At 40.4% G+C, this 21,581-nt stretch overlaps 1 protein-coding gene across 1 annotated transcript in view; it reads left to right on the forward strand.

Moving 5' to 3' along the window:
- LOC103899489 (von Willebrand factor D and EGF domain-containing protein) overlaps positions 1 to 21,581 on the forward strand; it is a 189,286-nt gene that overhangs the window by 70,749 nt on the left and 96,956 nt on the right. The window contains exons 8-11 of the mRNA XM_019472158.1: positions 2,004 to 2,077; positions 8,873 to 9,143; positions 12,156 to 12,334; positions 15,977 to 16,920. Coding sequence (XP_019327703.1) covers positions 2,004 to 2,077; positions 8,873 to 9,143; positions 12,156 to 12,334; positions 15,977 to 16,920 — 1,468 coding nt within the window. The remainder of the gene's footprint in view (positions 1 to 2,003; positions 2,078 to 8,872; positions 9,144 to 12,155; positions 12,335 to 15,976; positions 16,921 to 21,581) is intronic.

Here is a 21,581-nt window from a genome sequence, read left to right on the forward strand (position 1 = left end):
TATGATTCTATAAAAAATTTTTTGTCTTCAAAGATAAATTGCCTAGCACGTGACTATATCCTTTCCTCTCTGGCATAGGCTTCTTTTAAACTTTTTAAGATTCTTAAATCAGAAATTGCAGCTAATTCAGTGTAGTGCACTCACATACCCATATTTTTTCTTGAAGTTACAAATGCTTCCATTAAAATATGAAAATGTAGCAAGTGTGAAATGGAGTTAATCAATTTTTATAATAAAGTCCATCTATCATCACAGTTAAAACTTGATCTATGGAAACATAATAGACGTTACCTTTCCTCCCCCCCATTTCCTCATTCCTGCTTTGCAGTTAATTAGAGGCGTTAATGTAACACAGTCCCTGCAATGTATCAAAGAAAAATCCATATATTAAAATCCACATAGTCTTTAGTCCTTCAGACTTGTTCAAATATTTTTTATTTATCTGAAAATTGAATGGAAATGGTGGGCAGAACATCCTGACACATTCAGACACCTGATAAAGTGGATTTCTTCAGCAAATTAAGACTGCCTACAACTAGGACTTGCATCCTCTGCTGGTATCATGCAAGCAAAGAGCAGAGCAGAAAGGGCCACGTGGATTTGTTTGTGCAAAGGTTTTACTTAGGAAGGTTGCAGCCGTGGAGAAAATGGGAAAATTCTGAGATACTTCTTTATATCACACTGTAGATACAAATGATACAATTGACCTCAGATCAAAATGCTCTTCAAAGAGGTGTTCAGTTTTTCATTCCTCAGGACCATCACTCTAACATTTTGGGATGCCAGACACCAGTGGGTGTCTAAGCAGTGTCTCTGTGTGATAGTTAAGGGGCATTTTGAAACACAGCTGATGTATTGCCGCAGGTGAAGAATGTTGTCAGGGAGTGTGGTTCTATCTTCATCCTCTTATTCATTTATTTATGTTCCTAAAAGCTAAGTTCTGCTTTGTCACTGAAAGACTGTACAAGGATATAGCGGACATTCTTCTCCCCTGCTCCGTGGGTCATGGCAGAACTAACTGAATTGCACCTTGGATTTCTCATGGGCAAAGAGCGAGCAAAGAATTAACAGCCCTGGCCAAGAAATCAGCCTGGCAGGCTGGATATGGGAAAACCATAATCCTTCATCACTCCCACCAGTATGACTGGGAGCTCTTCATATTGCAAATCACTACACAACCCAGTCTTGCATTTCTGAGAACTGTATAGCAGAGTATGAAAAAACACCATCTTGACCAGACGTGGCGATGCACGCCCAGCACTGCCCGAGATTCAGGTATTGCAACTTCGAAGGGGGTTACCCTACCTCTGGCTTTCGCAGGCATATCTGTTCCTTGCAGGGCACCAGGACTCTCAGACCTTGTCTGTGATACAGCTTGCACCCAAGTAACCAAGAGCTGATGCACCTGAAGATCTCTGTTGCTATAGTAGATCCTTTCCTCTTTTATTTACGTGCCAATAGCAGACAGCTCCAGCAGCCTGATTTGGGCCCTCGTCGCCAGTACCCGATCAATAACCTGTATGTCAAATATATAAATCAGCCATTCATATGCTGTAGCAGGAAATCTAAGGTCCAACTGGGGGACAGGCAGTGACTACTACTAAAATATGTTAATGCTACTTAATTACAGCATACCTTACACCATACTTCAGGCATTAAAATTAGTACAATTTAATGAGCACTCTACTCTCTTGATAATTTCAGTGAATGATCTACTTCTTAGCAAAAAAGTTTGATAAAAAAGCTTTGCTTTTTACCAGATAAAGAAAGACAGTGCATTACATCAGGTGGAATAGAGGCACTTTGAACACCCTTATTGCATGTGATTAAACTCCATTGTTTGAAAGCGAAGCCTATTTTGTACCCGTTCGCAATCATGTTTTAGAAGTCAGATTTTAGTTTGTACTTGACACGTGAATCCTGCCCCTAATGTTTTGTGAGGAACAGTAATGAAGAAAAACTGCTGTGTAGACTGTATTCATTACACATTTCATTTTAACTAGGTCACAGTTCGAGACCTCCCAACAGGGAACTGCTACTCTTTCACTGATCCACACATTATCACATTTGATGGATGGTGAGTATTCTACTTTGAAATAATTTGGCTCAATTACTGCAGTTTTCAGTTTCTGGATGTAGCATGCATTTGGTTTTACATTAGAATATTAAAAGAGCGTTGTACTAGTTTTCTAATAGTGATTAATGTAGTGCTTCAATAACATACATGGTTTCCTTCCAGCTGTTTATGCTCCTTTTAACAAAAGGACTAGAAATGGATTAATCTTGAAGCGGCAATGGTTTGGAGTCTAAATAATTTTTACAAGACAAAGGTCAGATTCCAAAATGTTCTTCAGACAGAACCGTCACTATTGACTTTCAGAGGGTGCCTACACCATGTGGCATCATGTCAGCGACACCCCAGTTCCACCCAAGTGAGCCATTATGTCCCCGTAGTAGCACAGCACTCAGGGACAGCCTGGGCCTTCCCAGCAGTTTAGCAACACCTGATGCAAGGTCACTCAGCCCAAGGATGCTCTTGCATTCCTCTACTTCCAGAGCTGGTTTATGCACAGCTGCATCTCTGCACGGAGTTGACAGTCATAATCACAACCAAAAAGCCGTAAAGATGGCCGTACTGTCTCAGATAAAAGAAGTCCAGAAATGGTAAGTGGCAAATATCAGGGAAAGAGTGCAAAAATAAAGTTATACATCCTCCTGTACTGTCCAGATGTCCTCCTGTATTATCCAGCAATAAGTTGCTTAAAGACGTACTGAGCCAAAGGTGGTACCTTTGTGTTTGACAGCCTGTACTGTATAGAACTTTTCTTCAGTTAACTTCCCGAATCATTCATGAATCTATTTGCCCCAGCTATTTAACATAACAGGAAGTTTTTAAAGTTTGCGTCAGGCACATTTGATCCGAAGTTGTTAATATTTCAGATCACATTCCAGGTTTGTCATTCCACCGTTAACCTCCTAATGGCACAGATAACGACTTTAGGCGCACAGCGTCCGCAGGGGCTTGGCAGGCATGATGTTCTAATTTTGATATCCTAATGTCCCAATTTCAGCCTAGCATGCTCTGGAGGTAGCATCTGAAATGACATCAAAGCTGGAGAAATCTGTTGATGAAATGAGAGGAAGAAAGGCAGTAGCTCCATTAAAAGTTATACGTCTGCCTCAAATAAAGATATCACCTAAACTGGGTAGTCTCCTCTAGGAGATTAGCTCTGCACATCTAGGGCTTTCCAGTTCCCCCCCCTTCTTTGCTGAATATCATTTAAAATGTGGTCAGGCACTTGTTTCATGCAAGTTTGGTTGCTCGATATGTAGAAGCTGCGGAAGAGCTACAAGAGGTGCAAAGACTTTCCTGTGCCTCATGGTATCTGCAATTATTTTAAGTCTGGGATATTAAACTCGATAATAATATTATTTCAAAACTTTCTATACATTTGTATTCTAAAATATTCCCTTCTGATTTAGGGCTAAGAATGGACAGTGATCTGCCAGGTGGTTGTGTTTAGGAGGTCATAAATTACTGAAAAGTACCGCTTGGAACAGGGGAACACTCTCAGCCATGTAGTACATTTTTACATAGCTTCCATGGGAAAAAAAGGTCTAAAATAAAATAAAGCAATTTTATTTGACTAACTCATTTTGCAACCCTGTTATTGATAGCACACAGAAATGCTTCTAATCAATTTATGATTATATTTGAGCACAGGGAGTTTGGAAAAGCCCGTCCTTCTGTGGCACCCTGCCTCAGAGTCACACAGCCTTGACATGGAAAAATCCCAGGATTAGCTTGGCCCCTCAGTAACTGCACGTTTCTTCCCTGTGGATGGATGTTCATTACTGCTTTGTCCAGTGTAGCTTTAAATGAGCCAAGTTGATGGGGCTTCTGCCATCTCAATAAGTAGGTTATTTCACTAAGATATATCACTTCTTGACATTCCGCCAAGTTTCTTACCCATCATTTCACAGTCCCATTACACCTACTTATATTCCCATTTATTATTGTAAATAATTTCTCTTTCAATTATTGTAATGATTATGCCACCTTATTACACATCAGTTAAGCAACTTCTCTGTCTGCCTGGCCAAAAAATGTTAACACGTTAGCAAATGATTTTAAAGCTCGGCATCTAAGGAGCGGGGAATGCAATTCCTGCTTCTGTCCTGATACAAACCTATAACCTAAAGACAAAGACTGACACAGAGGTATGGAACTGAAGCATTCCCCTTTGGTCGTGAAAGGTATTTGGTGGGAAATTGTGTTTGAAATTAGGTGTGCGTTAAGTATTGTGAATGGAAGAATTCTGCAAAAAGCTTGTGGGCTCAAGTAAGAAACCATATGAGTGTCCCTCAATAATAAAAAAAGTATCAGAAATAGACTGATCTGCAGGTTGTAAACAGCAAAGCAAGAGAGGAGGAAAAAACTAAGAGAAACTTCTCCTAGGGACTATGAAGCAATAGGCTGAGAGGATGAATGGAGCATCAGCCCTTGGGCATCAGGAGCTACGTCAACCATAAGTGATCAGTAGACACAGGCTCAGGTAAGAACGTTACACAGGAAAGAAAAGAAACATCCAAAATTAGCCAAGAGAACTGAAGGAAACAGCAGCCTTTACCCACCTTTATATGGCTACAAAGATGGCAGCAAACAAAGCTCAATAAAGAAACTATCAAAACTGATTCTGAGATCAACAGCAAAGCATCAATCAAACAATATAACCCAAGGAAAACCATTTGTTCCACCGCAAAGCCTGTAGGCCAGCTTACCAGGAGACAGCAGACCCCGAGATCAAAATGTTGTAGGCAGAGCTGCTGTGGATGGGTGGTGATCAGTTGTCGCTTTGGCACCCTTTCCACCCACTTGAGTCCTGGGGATGGCTCACTGAAGAACCGTCACATGAAAAACAAGGGAAAGTCTGAAGATGGGGAACATTGCCAACAGCAAAATGGTGGGAGTGTTTTCTGTACAAATGGGCATGGGTGTAAACATACTCCTGCCTTTCACAGAGGTGTTTACCTTTTTGGACTTTCCCATTAGCAACGGCAAAGAGAAGGAAAAATGCACAATGGAGAAAAGCAAGGATGAAAGCAGACACAAAAATAGTAATTGCAACCTTTTTGATTTCCAAAATTTAAATGAAAAGCAAAGCTCATCAAAATTTAACTTAATTTAAAAATATTGATTCTAATAATTTCTTTAGCAGATTTGTTGGGAAATTGATAAATGGAATGCAAATCAAAAGACTGGAAGATATTTTTTTTTGGTAGTAAAATTTTCCTACTGAAATGGTCACTTCCATTGTATAGGTTGATTTGTAAGATTTCGCAATAATACTTCATTTTGTGACTTCTATAGTGATGTTTTCAATGATTTTTAATCTGACATACTGAGCTCACATTACATCTGAGGTAGTTAGCTCTTTATTAGATAACTGAAACACCTAACTCCCACTTCTAATGATAACACTCCCCTTTGGTATGCCTCTTGTTAATATATTTCTGTAGAAATATTTATCTTGTAATCTTTCCATTCTTTTGACCAAAGGAAACGACTGAAAATCAAAGAAGAATGTGTCATATTTTACAGTGTAAGCACAATCAATTTGTGTATATTGGAGCATAGATGTGAAATAGCGTTAATTATACTAGCTAAAATCCAGAGAGAGCACTTCCTTTTATAGCAAAGTACCTTCTAAATTAAACAAATGTGAAAGCCTGGTAAAGCAAAAGTGTAGCCCTCATTACTAGTTATGGCACATTATAAATATAAAAGCTTTTCATGCCATAAATTGTAGATTCTTAAATATGAAGTACTAGCTTAAAACTAAATATGCAGAAAATCCTTTTAAGGCAAAATATAAAAAGGGAAATATTTCTTGATTGGTGAACTATATATATCATTCATATGATTTTGCATTTTAACTTAAAAAAAAAGACAAAAGATTTTGAGATTTCTCAAGCATTTACGCTACTCTATCCATCAATATCATCACAGGGGCAACGGCACCATTTCCTGCACAATGACAAAATCCCTCAGCTGGCACAGCTTCACGCTTGTGGATGGTTTTAATGGCATTTATCACAGTAGCCCACAACTAAAATCCTGGGCACGAGTAGCCCTCCCAGAGGTGCTGTTCTTTTTGATGGTCTGTAGAAGTTTCTACATCTCTAAGCATCCGGTGACTGCTGAACACAACCCAACAGCTTCGCCCCCTGAGAACAACGCAGTCAGTCCCTAGCGATGAGCGCTCTGAATCCAGAGGACATCCTCCAGCATCACCCAGCACTTCCTATGCTCACAACTAGCACAAAATAGTTCTCACTAGCAAAGAAAGAGGGAGCCTGGAGGTACGGGTCAACAAATCAAACCGTTTGGTGGCAAAACTGAGGTGGAAAAACTTTAGGAGCAGCCACAATAATAACTGAATTAATAAAAAGATGAAGTGCAGCTTGGTGAATAGTAAGTGTATTGTGTTGGTTAATTAAAGGTACTAGTTGTAAGTGTTTACATACATTCATATTCCTTTCTGTCCCTCTCTTATCGTGAACCAACAGAAATTATTCCTATAGCATCTCACTGTCATAACCAAAGACTTAGGAACGTTTTATAATTCTTGGATTAAGAGCACAACTTGAGCCATGACTTCATGCTTGGACAAGAACTTGCTGCGCTCCTTGAAAAACAACCCAAACACATAGATGGGGAGGGAGGCAACCACCTCCCACCCAGTACACCCATTGCTACAGACTATTAGGGCCGCAGGATGTGGAAGTGCATTGCGGAGGGTAATTTAGACACAAGCAGCGGCGCCTGGTTCACAAAGAACACGCAGAGCTCCCTCATGCAAGAGCTCCAGTAACTCTACTTTATGCTTTTAGCACCACAAGGCTGCAATTTGATTTCTCAAATATTGTCCAAAGAGTCATTATCACAATTACACTTGTATAAACATCAGAAAAGTTTACCTGACTACATTCAATTATCCATTCAAGTAATTCAAAGGCAGCTGAAAGTTTCATTTTAGACACATTGCAGATTTGTTACGTGCTATGCAATCTATGCCATGACTTAATTGAAGGACGCTAAGGGACTTCCAGGAGAGTTGGACTGGGTCCACCGTCAATGCTTATTAAGCAGTAAAGAGCTCCCATAACTGCAATGATATTTATATGCATATGCTAACACAGTCTTATTTACCAGATACAGCTGATTAGTCTGGGTACAGCCATTCTGGTGCATTATTTTCCATCAAGCTCTCTAAACACCTCTCCTTCTAAGCTCCCCCTGTCGAAGGAAACTGTGGAAGGTGATTCTCATAAAATATCCTGCCTCCTCTGTCTCTCCTGTGAAGATGTCCAAACGGAGCTAGTACTTGATGTCAAAAGAGATTATCTATTTTTTATGTTGTCCTTAGTTCTACTCAATCTTAGCAACAGCATCTGCGCAGTGTACTTAGGATTTATGTACCTGATTAGAAAATAAGATGAGACAGAACCATTCAAAATCTTATCATTTTAAGGCCAACTTCACTAAGTTTTTCAAGATGAAAGATAAAGTCAAGCGTGTTTTCTAGCAGAGAAAAGCAGTTGGAGTTTAAATTCTTACTGTGTTTTAAGCTGCAGAGTTTTCTATGGCTTTTATTCTGAAGAGAAAAAAAATGCAGATATATACATGCTAAAAAATCTTGGTTCTTTAGCCATTTTTTCCTCTGTATGGAAAACATTATCAGACTGAAAAAATATTGATGTTTGTATGACAGTGCTTAAAAATAATCCTGTTATTTAGTTATTTTATACACTTTTTTACATTTTCTTTTTTACTGTAGAAAAGAATAATGCTTATTATTATAAGCTTATAGCTTAGTTTCCATTGTACTTAATTGCCTAAAAATCGTGTTTAAAACTAAATGCAGCGCCTTAAAAGGAAGTAGAATAATCCATTGTCTTTAAAGATGGCAGCTGTTGGGGTGTGAGGAGAAAACTCCAGCGACATACGTAAAGCATACAGCTACTGTTTACTTTACTTTTATACATCTCATTAGAATAAAATAGAGTAAGAACAAGACAAGCTTATGGAGTGGGAAAACAAAGACCAAGCAGAGGAGGATCCTCTCGCAGGTCCCTGTTGTGGAAACCCAAGGGGCTGCGGCTGGGAGGAGTTTTACCTGGCTCGTGCAGAGGGGAAACTCCTGCAAAGTTATTCAAGTTATTCCGCTCGTGGCCTCACTCAGATGGAGCAAGGACCTTTTGTACAGAGAAGAATGAGAGTCCCAAATTGTTCAACACACTGCACCGTGCTGATTGCTAATCCGTTTAGAGCAGAAGTGGTGCTTACAGTGAAGTTGTTGAGGGGGGGAACCAACTTCACTTTAACAGGTTTTCAGTAGAATCCCAGGTTTTCATGTGAAGTATTCACCTAGCCACAGTCAGTCTTGTAAAAGTTAGTGATTAGTCACAGAAGAGGTTATTTGAGCACTGACTTTGCTTTGAAGAATATCATGCTGTAAAGCATCCGGTTAGAACCAAAACATATTTATTAAGGCCTGGAGGCAGGGACTTTTTCTCATTTGCTTTTTATCAAGTGTTTATCCTTTTTATCCATGCCCGTTGCCATAGCAGCAGCTGGGAGACAGCTACCCGCTTTTCACACGAATTCTTATGCACTTCCAGCTAATAACTGCGACAGCGTTCCCTTGCTTAGGGTGCTGGAGAAACGCTTCCCCGTGTGTTGATTTTTCCCTCCTTCAAGGCCAGCTGGCCTAATTAAGGAGCGCTGTTATAGGAATACCAACAAACAGCCGTCACAGGGGGATGCTCTGGGTCTCTCAATCTTCTTTTTTCGTTTGTTGCTCTTTAGGCGCTACGATAACTATAAAATCGGCACTTTCCTTCTGTGCCGGAGCGTCTCGCGGGCGTTTGAAGTGCACGTTCGGCAGTGGGACTGCGGAGGCCACCGCTCCGCCGCCGCCTGCAATTGCGGTGTAGCTGCGCGAGAGGGGGGTGACACCGTGGTGCTGGACACCTGCAATGGCCATTTTCGGGAGAGCAGACCCCAGCTAGTCGTCAAAAGCACTGAGGCATCGCCACATGTCAAAATCCTTAAGTCCTACGGAGGGAGAAAAATAACAGTACGTGGATATTTGAGTACTCTTGTTGTTATTGTTCTTTTAAAATGTGAGTTTAATATTTCTGAATTATTAATGAAGTTGCTACAAAAATATCTATCTGAAACCATAAGAGAGCCTGCAGCAAAATGTACCAAAAAATGAGATGCAGGGAAAAGTGTTAGTTTAACAAACTGTAAAACAAAAGAAAAATACCTCTGGAAATTTCTCGTGGACGTAGCGGTGTGCCAATATTGTTACTTTCTCTCCGCAGCACGGCAATCCGCTCACAGTTTGTTTATGCTAGGCACTACCCAACTGCATCACATAAAGCAAATTTCTTTGCAGAGCTTATGATTTAAACATTCAAGGAAAGATCACAGGTAGCAGAATAATGTAGGTTTAGAGTGGAACGGTAAGGCAATATTAGTCAGATCCAGAGAGCCCCCAAAAGCCATGAAAATGGGCTGCAAATGTGCAACATTTGGTATAACTTAAAGTATTTGCCTAAAAAATATATGGCCACAACATACTTTGCATGAGTATCACTTATCCACACTAATCCAGTGAAATCACTGGAAGAATAAGAGCAGGCTGCACCAGGGGCTTTGGTGAGGAGAAGAGCCACAAATTACACCCAAGAAGATAATTTTATCCTAGAGTTGTATCATCAAGATTTATTGCCAGGGAATGTTTTGGGTGCAGATAGGTCCACAACAGAGCCAGAACGATGCAGGGAGTGCCTGCGTTTGGCTCTCCTTGTGATCTCGCTTGGAATAGATCTTGGTAAGGTAGTAATTGAAAGTCTGTTAATTATAGAATAGAGAAAAAGCAGGAAGCAAGCTGTCATTTCATTTTGCAACTAAATGCAATATAATTACTCTTTTATTACTAGCAGAATCTTAGCAAGGAATCCCTATTCTCATTTACACTTCGTGTAAGTCCCAGTGAAACAAATCAGGACACCCCCGGGACACGGACATGAATCCTGCCCTGATCTGAATGGGAATCTGTAGGAACTGTGCAGCAATGAATACGGTCCCTGATCAGGCCGCTGTGCACGGTGCAGCCCAATTTGCTCAGCAGTTGCCCGTCGCCAACCTCACGCCGCGCAGGAGCCGGCTCCCCCGCCGCTCCCGAGCCGTTCAAGGCTGATGCTTTGAATGGGGTTAAGTCACTCTCTTTTCTGTGCAAGGCAGCAGCTTCCAGCAGCCAGTCACTGTATATCTCTGCAATCTGAGGTGTCAAAAAAGCTTCTTCAAAGCCTCAATCAGCAGCGTTAAATCCAGGTGGGTTACAGAAAACCTGGGCGGTTGTTAGGTCCTCAGTGGCAGATGGGATGCCTTGCCCAGGGCAGCAGGAAAAGAAAGGGTTACAGCCCTCCGAATTCCTGAAATAAATCCACACCTGGAAATATTAATCCAGACAGCACGGAAGACTGAAGCAGCTCATGCAGTCCTGACTGCAAGGATTTTATACGCAGCCTTGTAGGAAATGCTCCTCCCTGTAGTAAAGTATGTAATTAGAAGGCACATGTTTATCTGAAGAAGGAAATCAAACCCTACCCCGCACTGTGTCAGCTGCAGTTCTCCTGCTCTACCTATTAAACCACTAAGAAAAAATTAACTCATCAGGCCATTTGAGCTTTATGTCGGGGAATCTTTTTTTTTTTTTTTTAAACTTACCTTGGGAAGCGAAACATCCAGCCAAGGTAGAGGTACGGCCAAGGCCTTCTGACGTATTCAAAGAACCGGTTTTATATGATGACTTCCGTTATTCACCAAGGCCAATAATTTTAGAAAAAAGGATGCTTTGAATGCCCTGATCAAAACACAGAGGGCCTGAGTTCAAAGCACAGTGTCCCCGGCTGTTACTGCAATCAGTGGCACTTTGCTGCTCCGCTCAGCTGGACGAGATCACTCGCGGAGAGCGCCTCAAAAAGTATTTTCATGCCTGAAATGATGACTGGGAAGCTAAAATGGGCAAGATTATTATTTAGTGCAGCCAAAATGTAAACTCTGGATCCCAGCACAGAAATACAAATATAAGCTAGTTTCTTCCTCACAGATATCAATAGATTTGGTGGGGAGGAACTTATAAGGGACGAAAAAATCCCCACTGAAAGGAAGAAAAGGAATGGACGTTACTTGGCTGCATAAATTATACTTAGGCAGGGGTGACTTAAAAAAAGGAAAAGAATTATTTTGAAATTATTGTAATGAGATGTTTCCAACTATTTAAGGTACTTCTTAAGATTAACTGAAAACATGTAATTTTGGATCGAAAAAAAAAAATATTGTTACTTATCAGGATAGAGTGCTCCTGCTCCCACTCCTGGCACAGATCAGTTTCAAAATAATTTTCTTTCTACCTGTAAAAATAAAGCAAACAAACAAAAATACATTTCAGTCGAACAGATTTTTTTTCCTTTTTTTTATTATTTGGTTGGGACATCAGTCTGAAAAATCCATTATCCACACAGTTACTTCTTTGTCTTAACCTCAAGATTTTTTTTTTCTTTTAAAGGTCAGTTTAAGCCTACCACAAGTTCTTTAATGAGAAAATTGCTTTATCCACTTTAAAACACAATCATTTTCTGGGTAATCTGGCCTTGGAAAATGAAACGATTTTTCAGCAGGAAGAAACCTGTTTTTCAGACTTGGCAGTTTATCTCAAAGAAATGATTTCCCAGGCAAAGACACAAGGGTGGCCTTATTGTCATGGACGCCACTTCAAAACTTAGCTGGTAACTTACCAGTGGGAAAACTTCAATGGATGTAATTATTAATTTAAAAAGAAAGTATTTGTGCAGTTTTATGTTTATGTAATACTATCAGATATTAGTACCATAGAATCTGAAAGCATGCTAAATAATAGCACAAATAAATATCTATAGTGTATCTAAGTGATCTTAAATTACCTCTGCCATCGCCAACATCCTACTTTGATATTTTCATTTATAGAAAGGGACAATTTCATTGCATAAAAAGCTTGGTAACAGCTTCGATTCACCGCGGTTTTTTTCTGCCTCTTCAGATCCTGTTCCCTTCGGGAGCGTTTGTGCGAGCCGACGTGAGCGAGTGGGGAATGGGTTTGACGGTGAGGACACCGGGCAGCGACTTCAACAGCACCAGAGGTTTGTGTGGCCTCTTTGACGGGATCAGTCACAACGACCTGAGCAATGTGCCCGAAGAAGACTTCATAGAGGAGTGGAGGTACAAAGTGAGAGAGGATCCCGGCCCGGGAGATGCTCTGTAGCACTGTTTCAAGGGGTGTTGATAGGTTTATTCCATTACATACTCCCCTCATGACCTGACAGAGGGATTTGCTTAATCTAGCGAGGGAAGCCTGGAGACCCATTACCATCCGAACAGCACGGTGCCTTCATTTTCAGCCAGTACAAGACACATAAACAGTTACTGAGAGAGAAGTTTTATATTCTCAAGTGATGTCATCTTAACAGCTGTGTTAAGATCCCACTCAGCTGTTAAAAAACCCGGCGTTCTCACCCACACTAGAAAATGTAGATAACTGACAATAGGGATTAATTAATGGTTTGGTATTTCCCTTGTTCTTTTATTCCCAAACACTAATTACAATACGTGAGTATAGATTAAATGTTACATTTTTACAAAGTGTGGTAATATATGTACCATGCTAAAACTTAATTTCTACTTTACTAATGATGACAGTGAGCTCTAAAAACTTGCACTTTCTGAGACAGATGGTCTGGAACCAGAGCCAGGGGTCTGGTGCTCTGACATATCCCTGTCCCTCTCCCTGTCCCTCTCCCCCTACCTATCCCTATCCCACATTTTAATTCCTGTTGCTGAACTCTAAACGTGCCTAACAGGTGTTCCCAAAACCAAAATGGGTTTGGCTGACTGTGTAGTTTTGTTTGTGAAGTATGTTTTGCAAATAAGGAAAAATAAGGTGAACCACCTTAACATACCACTTAATCTGTACGTGGGAACTTAGCGCAGTCCTATAGGAACAAGAAATTTTAGACCTATTGAATTTCAGAAAAAAAACACCTTTCCCATATTCTAGTTATATTCAATGGGCCTAAATAATGGCTATTGAATGGCAATTTTGACCTGTCATTACAAATTACACTCTTTAGAAGTCAACAGTCATCTTTAATATCTTAATAATGTGATAATCAGTCAGAGCTCGCTTCTGTGAAGGCAAATGGAGAAATAACTTGGTGCTAGAATGACTTGAACTGCTGACTATCCAAAGAGGGGGCTAACAAGATCCTTAGGAAGACCTGTTCAAAGCAAGTTTGCTGAAAGTTCAGAAGCTAAAGCACAATATATAGGAATTTACTTATAAAACAGTGAGGAGTTTCCTAGTGCTCAGCGCATATGATGGGGATACTTCAAGGAAGGGAGGAGAAGTTCCTGCTAAATAAGAAGGGCAAGAGGGGTGATGAGTTTCACCCTGCAGTACTCCCAAGGATGGATTCTCAAGGACCCGTCAGAACCTGGTTAAAAAAACAACTGAGCCAATGGAAAGGCTAAGGCCACCTCCGGAGGAGACTGGGTCGGACTCTGATCCACCCACGGAGAAATGGTGCCGTAAAAAACAAAACCTGGAGGGTGACTTTTTTGCTGCTGTTTTTAATTTCATTTTAAATAACACTGAAAGCATGTTAGGTTTTCTCCAACACCTGAAGCTAGTCTTAGTGCTCACCATCTGGCAGTTCGGCTCCTTCCCTGGCTCCCACCTCTCTCAAGCAGCTGCAGGGCTCTGAACGGCACAGATCTGTTTTAAACATCAGCTTTCCAATGTAACTTTTAAACAATAAAACAACATCAGAGCCTCCCAGCCCTTAAATAGCATCTGGACAAGGAAGAGCTGAATTTTAAAACATGTATTTTAAGTAAGTAAAATACATTTTTCAAACCATTTTTCAAATCTTTTGAGAAACCAGCAGCAATGCTATTGATTTTGAACTCTCTCTCTATAATAGCATCCAACTCAGTTTGAAAAACTTTAGTTCTTCCTTGATTATAATGGGCAGCTAAGAGGAATGATAGTCTAGTCATCTTATGCAGGGGACAGAAGGCACATCCCAGTTCACTGAGGTGCTGTCAGTATGTGTATGCCTGTGAGGCAGGATGGGGTTTTCAGTGGCTCCATCCTTTCCACACCATATACCCCCATCCAGTTGACCAGAGCTGATCAAAGGAAGGTATTTGGTTTCACATAGGAATAACAAATCAATTTATTTCGATAAAATACCAAGACAAAAGATTTTCATTTTGTTGAAATTTTCATTTTTGTTTTAAGTTTCTGTCCTGATTCTGGACCAGTTTATGTGACTTCTATTTCTTTATTAAATACGTGATATTTACCTAGAGCTTCTAGTTCTTGTAGTGTTCCCTCAAAGAGCGAGCTAGTTCTGCTGCCTTTATTCAGGTTTACAGTTAGTTCATGATGCGAGTCTGGGCAGCTTCAGCTGCAGGTAACACCACCATGCAGAGCCGGAGGAACAGCACCTGCAGGACGCCCACTCAACTGCATTGTCCAAAGGACTAGAGGTCTTTTCAGCACTCCCTCAATTGCCAAATATGTTTTATTGTCCTAGACTGTAGGAAAGTGCAGAATAGCTTGTGCATTTCTGCAAGCACAAAAGCCGTCCTGTCGTATCACGTTGTATTCTGCTGTGCCCTCACATTGGGTAAAATGGTTTCATAAATGTGTGGGCTCCTGTTTTAGAAAGAGAAATGGGTTCATTTTGCCTGTGTCACCATGATGTTTTATTTAAAAGTAGTATTGTATCAATTATTAAAATAATAATGTCATATATGCCATTTTCAATATATATTGGAAAAATTGGATAAAGGCCATTATACTTCCTACAACAGAATGTAGTGTCTGGGTTCAAAATGTTTGCAAATGCTTTCATTTTCCTGAAATCTCTACATTCTGGCTGCAAAATAAAATTAATGCCAAAATCATTTAAATTTCTAGTGATATTTCAAATTTGGAAATAAAGTCTGGAAATAAAGTGCTGCCAACTATGGGGACAAGAAGCATATCTTTTTCTATAAAGCTCCAGGATTCCTCTTGTGCTGTAGAAATAAGATCAATAAGAGATCTTGTGCTCATGAAATCTCCAAAGAAACTTTAATCATGGCTGTTTATTCAAAATGATCTCTCTAGAAGTTCATCCATCATTAAAGCTGGACTAAATTAAAAAGGGGGGAAAAGTCACCTTACCTTATGTGATAGCCTAGCCTTATGATCAATAGAAAACAGCTTTGTGTCAAAAGAAAAACTCAAAGAAAGCTCCATTAGAAAACATGAATGAAATTAAGTATGCATAAAAAATTTTTAAAGGAAAAAAACATTTAAAAGAAAAAAACGTAGTGATCCAAGTCTTAGAGGAAACACCTGGTAAGGAGAGCACAGGCAAATAGATAAAGATGGTTTTCCTAATAAAGCATTTGAAACAAATACGTCTTTTTTGTCATTCTCCAAGCTGTACCTGAGTCACACGAGGGTCGAGTCCAAGGCCTTATTTCATGTGCAATATGCAAAGGGTAACCTCCACCTTAGAGAAAGTTCTGCAAAGAGAAGTCAAGCAGTTAGGCAACGCTCCAGCAAAGCACTTAAGCATCTGTTACTAAAAAGTCCCAATGTAGTGCTAAAAAATATACAGGACCACTCAAGAAGGGCAGTGCAAAAGCGACTAAAGAAAACAGGGATTAAACAAGCATTTTCTTAAGTACTTTGGTAGATTGGAAATTTATACATCCCCCAGCCTCAGGGAGAGAAAGTTTACTTAGTATTGTAGACTAATTTGTTGAAAGTTTCCTCCCTCTAATCTCTTTCTATTTTTAAATCAGAATACCTCCGGGGAAGAGTTTATTTGACAAGACTCCAGCACCTTCTGGGGGGAAGCAAAGGAAAAATTACTGCAGATGTCAAAAGGAGAGCACTAAGTCTGTGCCCGTGGTAAACACGCGGAATGCCTTTCAGACCCCTTTCCCTCAATCCTCTGGTTGCCATTATGATCATGTGGATTACACCTCTGCAATCCCGTATCTAGATGTTACGTCAGAATTTGTCACTCACTCAGAAATAGAGTCTACTTTAAGAAAAGACGAGAAACTGTCGACCAAGTCTTTTGATCAAAGATATCTGCCTAAATCAGTCCAAAAGCGAGGTAGCCCCGACGACCAAGTAAAACCCCTTGCACACAATGTTTCCATGAAAAAAACCAGTTCCATTAGCTCTACCAAACGAACAGAAGACCTACAGAGAGCAAAAAGGCAAGGAGACTATTATGAGTACTCATCCTTTCACCCGTTGCATGGCCCAAGCCAGAGAGACTCAGAGAACTTTGCATATTTTTTCCCAGAGGATTACTTTGAAGGGATTCGGACGAAACTTCCACTGGCATGGCCCACTCCCAGTGGCCTAACCGCTGCCAAAGCTCGGGAGATTTGCCACCAAATTCTTGCAAATTCCACCATTGGCTTAGTGTGTAAAGGTCTCCTTGGAGAACAGATGGATGAGACAATTGATATATGCCTTTTAGATCTGCAGCTCAAAGATGACATGGCTTGGGTGAGGGCACTGATAGCCCTTTTGGAAAATGAATGTGAAAGAAGAGTGCTAGGAAACAGAAACAGAGTGTTTCATGTAGGAAACCAGCCATCTGCTACCCAGGAGGAAATCCTCACCGTCCTCCGGTGTCCCGCTTTCTGTAATGGCAATGGACAATGTACTGAACTGGGCTGCCAGTGCTTTGAAGACCACAGCTCCTACGACTGTAGCATTGCCAAAAGTAAGTAAAAATTCTGTTTGTTCCTACCCTACCCATCTTTCCATGGTATTAGAGTTACTAGGTAGAACATCTGCACAGAGTTGTTTGCTCTTCAAACAGTGCTACCAGTAAGATATTTGATGAATTAGTAATCAGTTTTTGACCTTGAAGAGCCGATCAAAATATCTGGTTGGCTGGTCCTTCACTTTTTCGCCTCAGTAACTTTTTAAAAATGGATTTTACAAGCCCCTTAGCAAATTGGTTTTGCAGAAGTGATTTTCTTTACATCTGATCTATCACCGGCATACTGACAAGCAAGCTTCTGACAAAAAAGAGGGTCCTGTTCACCTTGTGGTCAATATTCATGTTAACACTGTATAAATAGCTCTTTTTTTTTTTCCTGATCAACAGAGAATAAAATTTGAAAATTAATTTCAAACACTGTACTAGTAACAAAAAAAGTTAAAAGTGACAAAATGAACAGGTAACATTGTCAAAGCCATAAAATAGCTACAGGACATATTTGAACCTGCAGACCTGATTCTGCAAATATTTATGAATTACATTTACACAGGACATTATCCCACTGGGTTTGTTTCTTCTTTAGAGTTCAGCCCCTCAATGGATAAATCCAAGTCCAATGTGAGTACTGACAGTGCTTGAAACTAAGCACACGCATAAATGTTAGCATTAATTTCAAAATGTAAGCCCTGCCTCAGCAAACCACATAAGCTTACGCCTGAAGTTACAAAAAGGTACTCAAGGCTCAGCTGTTCAGCTGAGTTCCTGCAGCTTAAGAAGTAACAGAATTTCAGCTAAGCTGAAGTGACAATGTATGCTCTCTTAACCCATCCCAAATGTGGGGGAAAGTCTTTCTCTACGATGCTTAGGACATTACTCTGTATTTAGGACAGGTAAAGCTCATATCTAGGGCCAGTCGCCATGGCTTAGCTGAGACATCCAAATCTCCATCCAGCCCTGGGAGCTCAGCGGCACATCTGATACCCCGATGCATTTACTAGCCAGGATGGGATTACCCACATGCTTCACGATAAACATGTCTTCAGTGCGCTGATTTTTAAAGTGGTAAAATACATCCTGACATATGTTTTTTGTTAATGGCAGGCTAAAATTTGTGGGATCATTTCCTAAATTTGGAGGAATTCATTCTCTTTCGCACAGAGAACAGACACCAGTGACTGAAAAGCAAGTTGAGCAATTTTGCAGTAATTGTGCATTATACAATTCAGTGTTTAACTTCATTTCTCTGTGATACAGTCAGGTTAGAGGGGTTGCTTAGACCAGTTTTTTAAATTTTATTTTACTTTGCTATGGTTGAAATCCCTCAGATTAGAGGAAAATAACTTCAATATGACCTTTCAAGTAAAAGCTAATGGCACCTTGTCTTCTTGCTGCTACATCAAATCTAAACAAGGACAGAGTACAGAGCACGGCCTGAGATTGCACAGGGAGGTGAGAAGTGGAAAACAAACATACAGCAGCTGTGGAAAACACACCGTAAACCATTACTACTCCCCAGTCTGGCTGCTTCGTCCGTCTCTCACTGGCTTCGCTTCACTTTTCTCCAGTTGAGGAAAATGTGGTAGTTGGTCTTTGCTTCAAATCACTTCTCTTTTGGGAGTCTGGCTTATTACAGTTCAAAGTACATCAAATTATTCCCTCCAGTTTTCCAAAGAGTCACCAGTATCCTGACTCCCCCCCGCAGATTCCTGCTCCCCCCAGCACCACTCACCTGGAAACCTGCTCCTCTGCCGTGGAGCTCCCAAGGGTCTCCACGGGGTGAGAGACCTTCCACGGAGGCTGAGTTTTTAGCACGAGCATCCTCATGCTTACCCTGGTCCCTGGGGGACACGAGCTTGGTGTTGGACCCACAAAAGAGCCGCACTGTTGCAATTAGGAGAGTATAAAATTCACTTACTGTTTATACTGCTCTATTTGCTGGGGGTGAGTTTGTTAGTGTCGTGACAAAATTAGCATTGACAGCTTCAGCAGTTTTCCTAACACAAGGCAGAAGGCCCTTTTCCAAAATTCCCATGCAGTTTTCCCAACATTCCAAGGGCAATATTTCGTTTAAACAGTGAATGGCCCTTGTTCTCTCTATCACACTGTATACGACCCACATTACCTTAGCTGCAACTAAGGACTTGTATCTTTTTTTTAACTAATACCTGTAAAATATTTTCTGTGGGTGTAAACTTTAAGTGCAAATATTATTTTTTATTTAAGAATGTAATAATTACTACTCGAGGAGAAGAATGCTTTCTAGCTAAGTAAAGCGAGCTCAGAAGAGAAAGCATTACATAAAAATGTAGTAGAAATTGCCATTTTAGCCACCAGTATTTATTTTTCTCTTGAGGAAAAGGTAGTGGCATAACTCTGTGATGTGCATTGTATGTCTTCCCAAGGATGCACCTGACCTGGGGAACGTTTACCGTTCGTTTTTCTTTTTTCCACCATACTAGTGAGATTATATGTTGCCCTCTCATCAACAGCTGTCCATCTCTAGTGGTGTAAGACAACAGTCACTCACGGTATATTCCACACCATGAACATACACTGGGAACTTACACGTTTGTACGGAAGGGGAAAAAAAAATAAAATCAAAATATCACAACAGACTGTTATTAAGGCTAGTGGAATTAATTTGATCACTAAAATCTCTGCAAAATACGGATTTTTTTTTCCTATTTGTAATCTACTTACCAGCTTCTACAGGGTAAAACCCTGAACATGCAGCACGGTTCACAGGGATAGGCCCCTCAGCCCATGGAAACCTCTGAGCTGTTTTATGCATGACAATTAGAATCTTAAAGAGGAACTGCTGTTTCCCAAATATCCTTGTAGACAATAAAACTACTTAGCAATTCATTGTGTTCCACATCCTAAAGAGAATATTTATTCAAAATATTTTACAATCTGTTTTTACATTAAAATGAAAAAAAAAAAGCAGCTGTTTAAGCAAATATAACTTAAAAAAAATTTTGCCCATAGACTAATGAAAACCATTAACATTTTTGAAAGTTTGTTTGTTAAAGAAGGGATCTCCTCCTTCGTATAAAAACCTGGGGTTTGTTTGGCTGGATTTTGTTTGGATTATTGGTTTTTTCCTCAAAAATGAAGACACTAGAAATAAAGAGGATCTATTTTCTGACCAAATTTCCCTAACACATCACAGTATTTGATGCAGCGATCAAGAGAGTTGCAAATACCTTCTGTAACATGGGTTCCACAAATGCAAAACACTTCGGAAAGTATACCATTGAATCCATAAATTGCTATCGCTTGACCCTTCCCAAAGCATGTTGCCAGAAGAGTCCTCAGCTTCTCCATGTGATGGGTGAGTGGGAGGCAGTACAAATTTCCCCTGATGTCAGTGGTAACGGTTGGAAGATTGTCATCGTATCAGTCCCTTTAAAGAGAAGGGCTTCCTTTAGTTTGGGGAACATAACATTGAAAATTAACTTCTCAGCATGTTCAGTGGATACTCACCAGGTTTTTAGTGAAGACCAGGGATTAAATCTATCTAATCTCTAATCTACTAATTTCTGAGTATTTGACCTTATGCCTGTGCAACAATCTTTGCACGCTACTTCTGCATACATGGTATGTACCTGCAAGCTTGATGTCAGAAAACACCTCTTCACCTAAATACTGACAGAGGCCCCTAATCATTAAAAACAACGGACTCCAAATTCGTCCACAGCTTCTCACTTACTTCAGGAGGTTTATGCTTGTCTTACAGCAGCCCAAAGTCAGAGCTTTGGACCCTGGAAACTGAGGTGACTGTAGTGCTTTCGGAAAGCAGTGGTCTGCAGGGCAATTGAAAACACAAGGGTCTGAATCCAGCCCCCCGGAGTAACCTTCTCCAGCTTTAGGATCCCTTGGAGAAGCATTTGAAATGGTATTATGTCCTTACAGGAGGGTCAGTCACTTAATATGGATAATTTGGTTTTAATTCCTGATACCAGAGATAAAAGCATACTTGATAAAGACGAAATTAAGAACAGGATGCATCTTCTGGTCCTCGTTCCTCCTCCTCTCCCAGATACCCTGGTACCAACTAACGTTAGGCTGGTGAAACGCCAGTATGCACTGGGAGGGCGATAGCTCGGACAGCCACACCAGAGCCCAGCAGTGAGCGGGACCTGGCTGCTGGGTTAGTCCATCCCTTGTACTACATCCCCCAGAGATGACGGGAAGGAGAAGCCTTTCAAGCTCAAGCTGACTTTGAGCAAAACTGGGGGGAAAAAAAAAATCCAGAAAAGTTAAAACAAAACCAAGGTAACAAGCAGCACACTTAACTTGCAGAACTTTCTCCTTTGTCTTTGGCGTAACTGTAGAGAAGCTAAGAGAAGACTTCGCACAAGAAGTTGGTTTCAGCTTTAACTATGGAGCGAGAAAAGTACTGCCACAGTCTAGAGTGAATCAATGTGATGAACTGCAGTGACTTTCATGTATTACAGACTATTTATGAATTCATTTATGAGTGATCTAGAATATTATAGAATCATAGAATCATAGAATTATTAAGGTTGGAAAAGACCTCTAAGATCATCAAGTCCAACCGTCAACCCAACACCACCATGCCCACTAAACCATGTCCCTAAGCGCCTCATCTACACGTCTTTTAAATACTTCCAGGGATGGGGACTCAACCACTT

The sequence above is a fragment of the Aptenodytes forsteri genome, unplaced genomic scaffold (genome assembly GCF_000699145.1).
Source record: "Aptenodytes forsteri isolate BGI_AS27 unplaced genomic scaffold, ASM69914v1 Scaffold11, whole genome shotgun sequence".
In the NCBI taxonomy this organism is placed as follows: Eukaryota; Metazoa; Chordata; class Aves; order Sphenisciformes; family Spheniscidae; genus Aptenodytes; species Aptenodytes forsteri.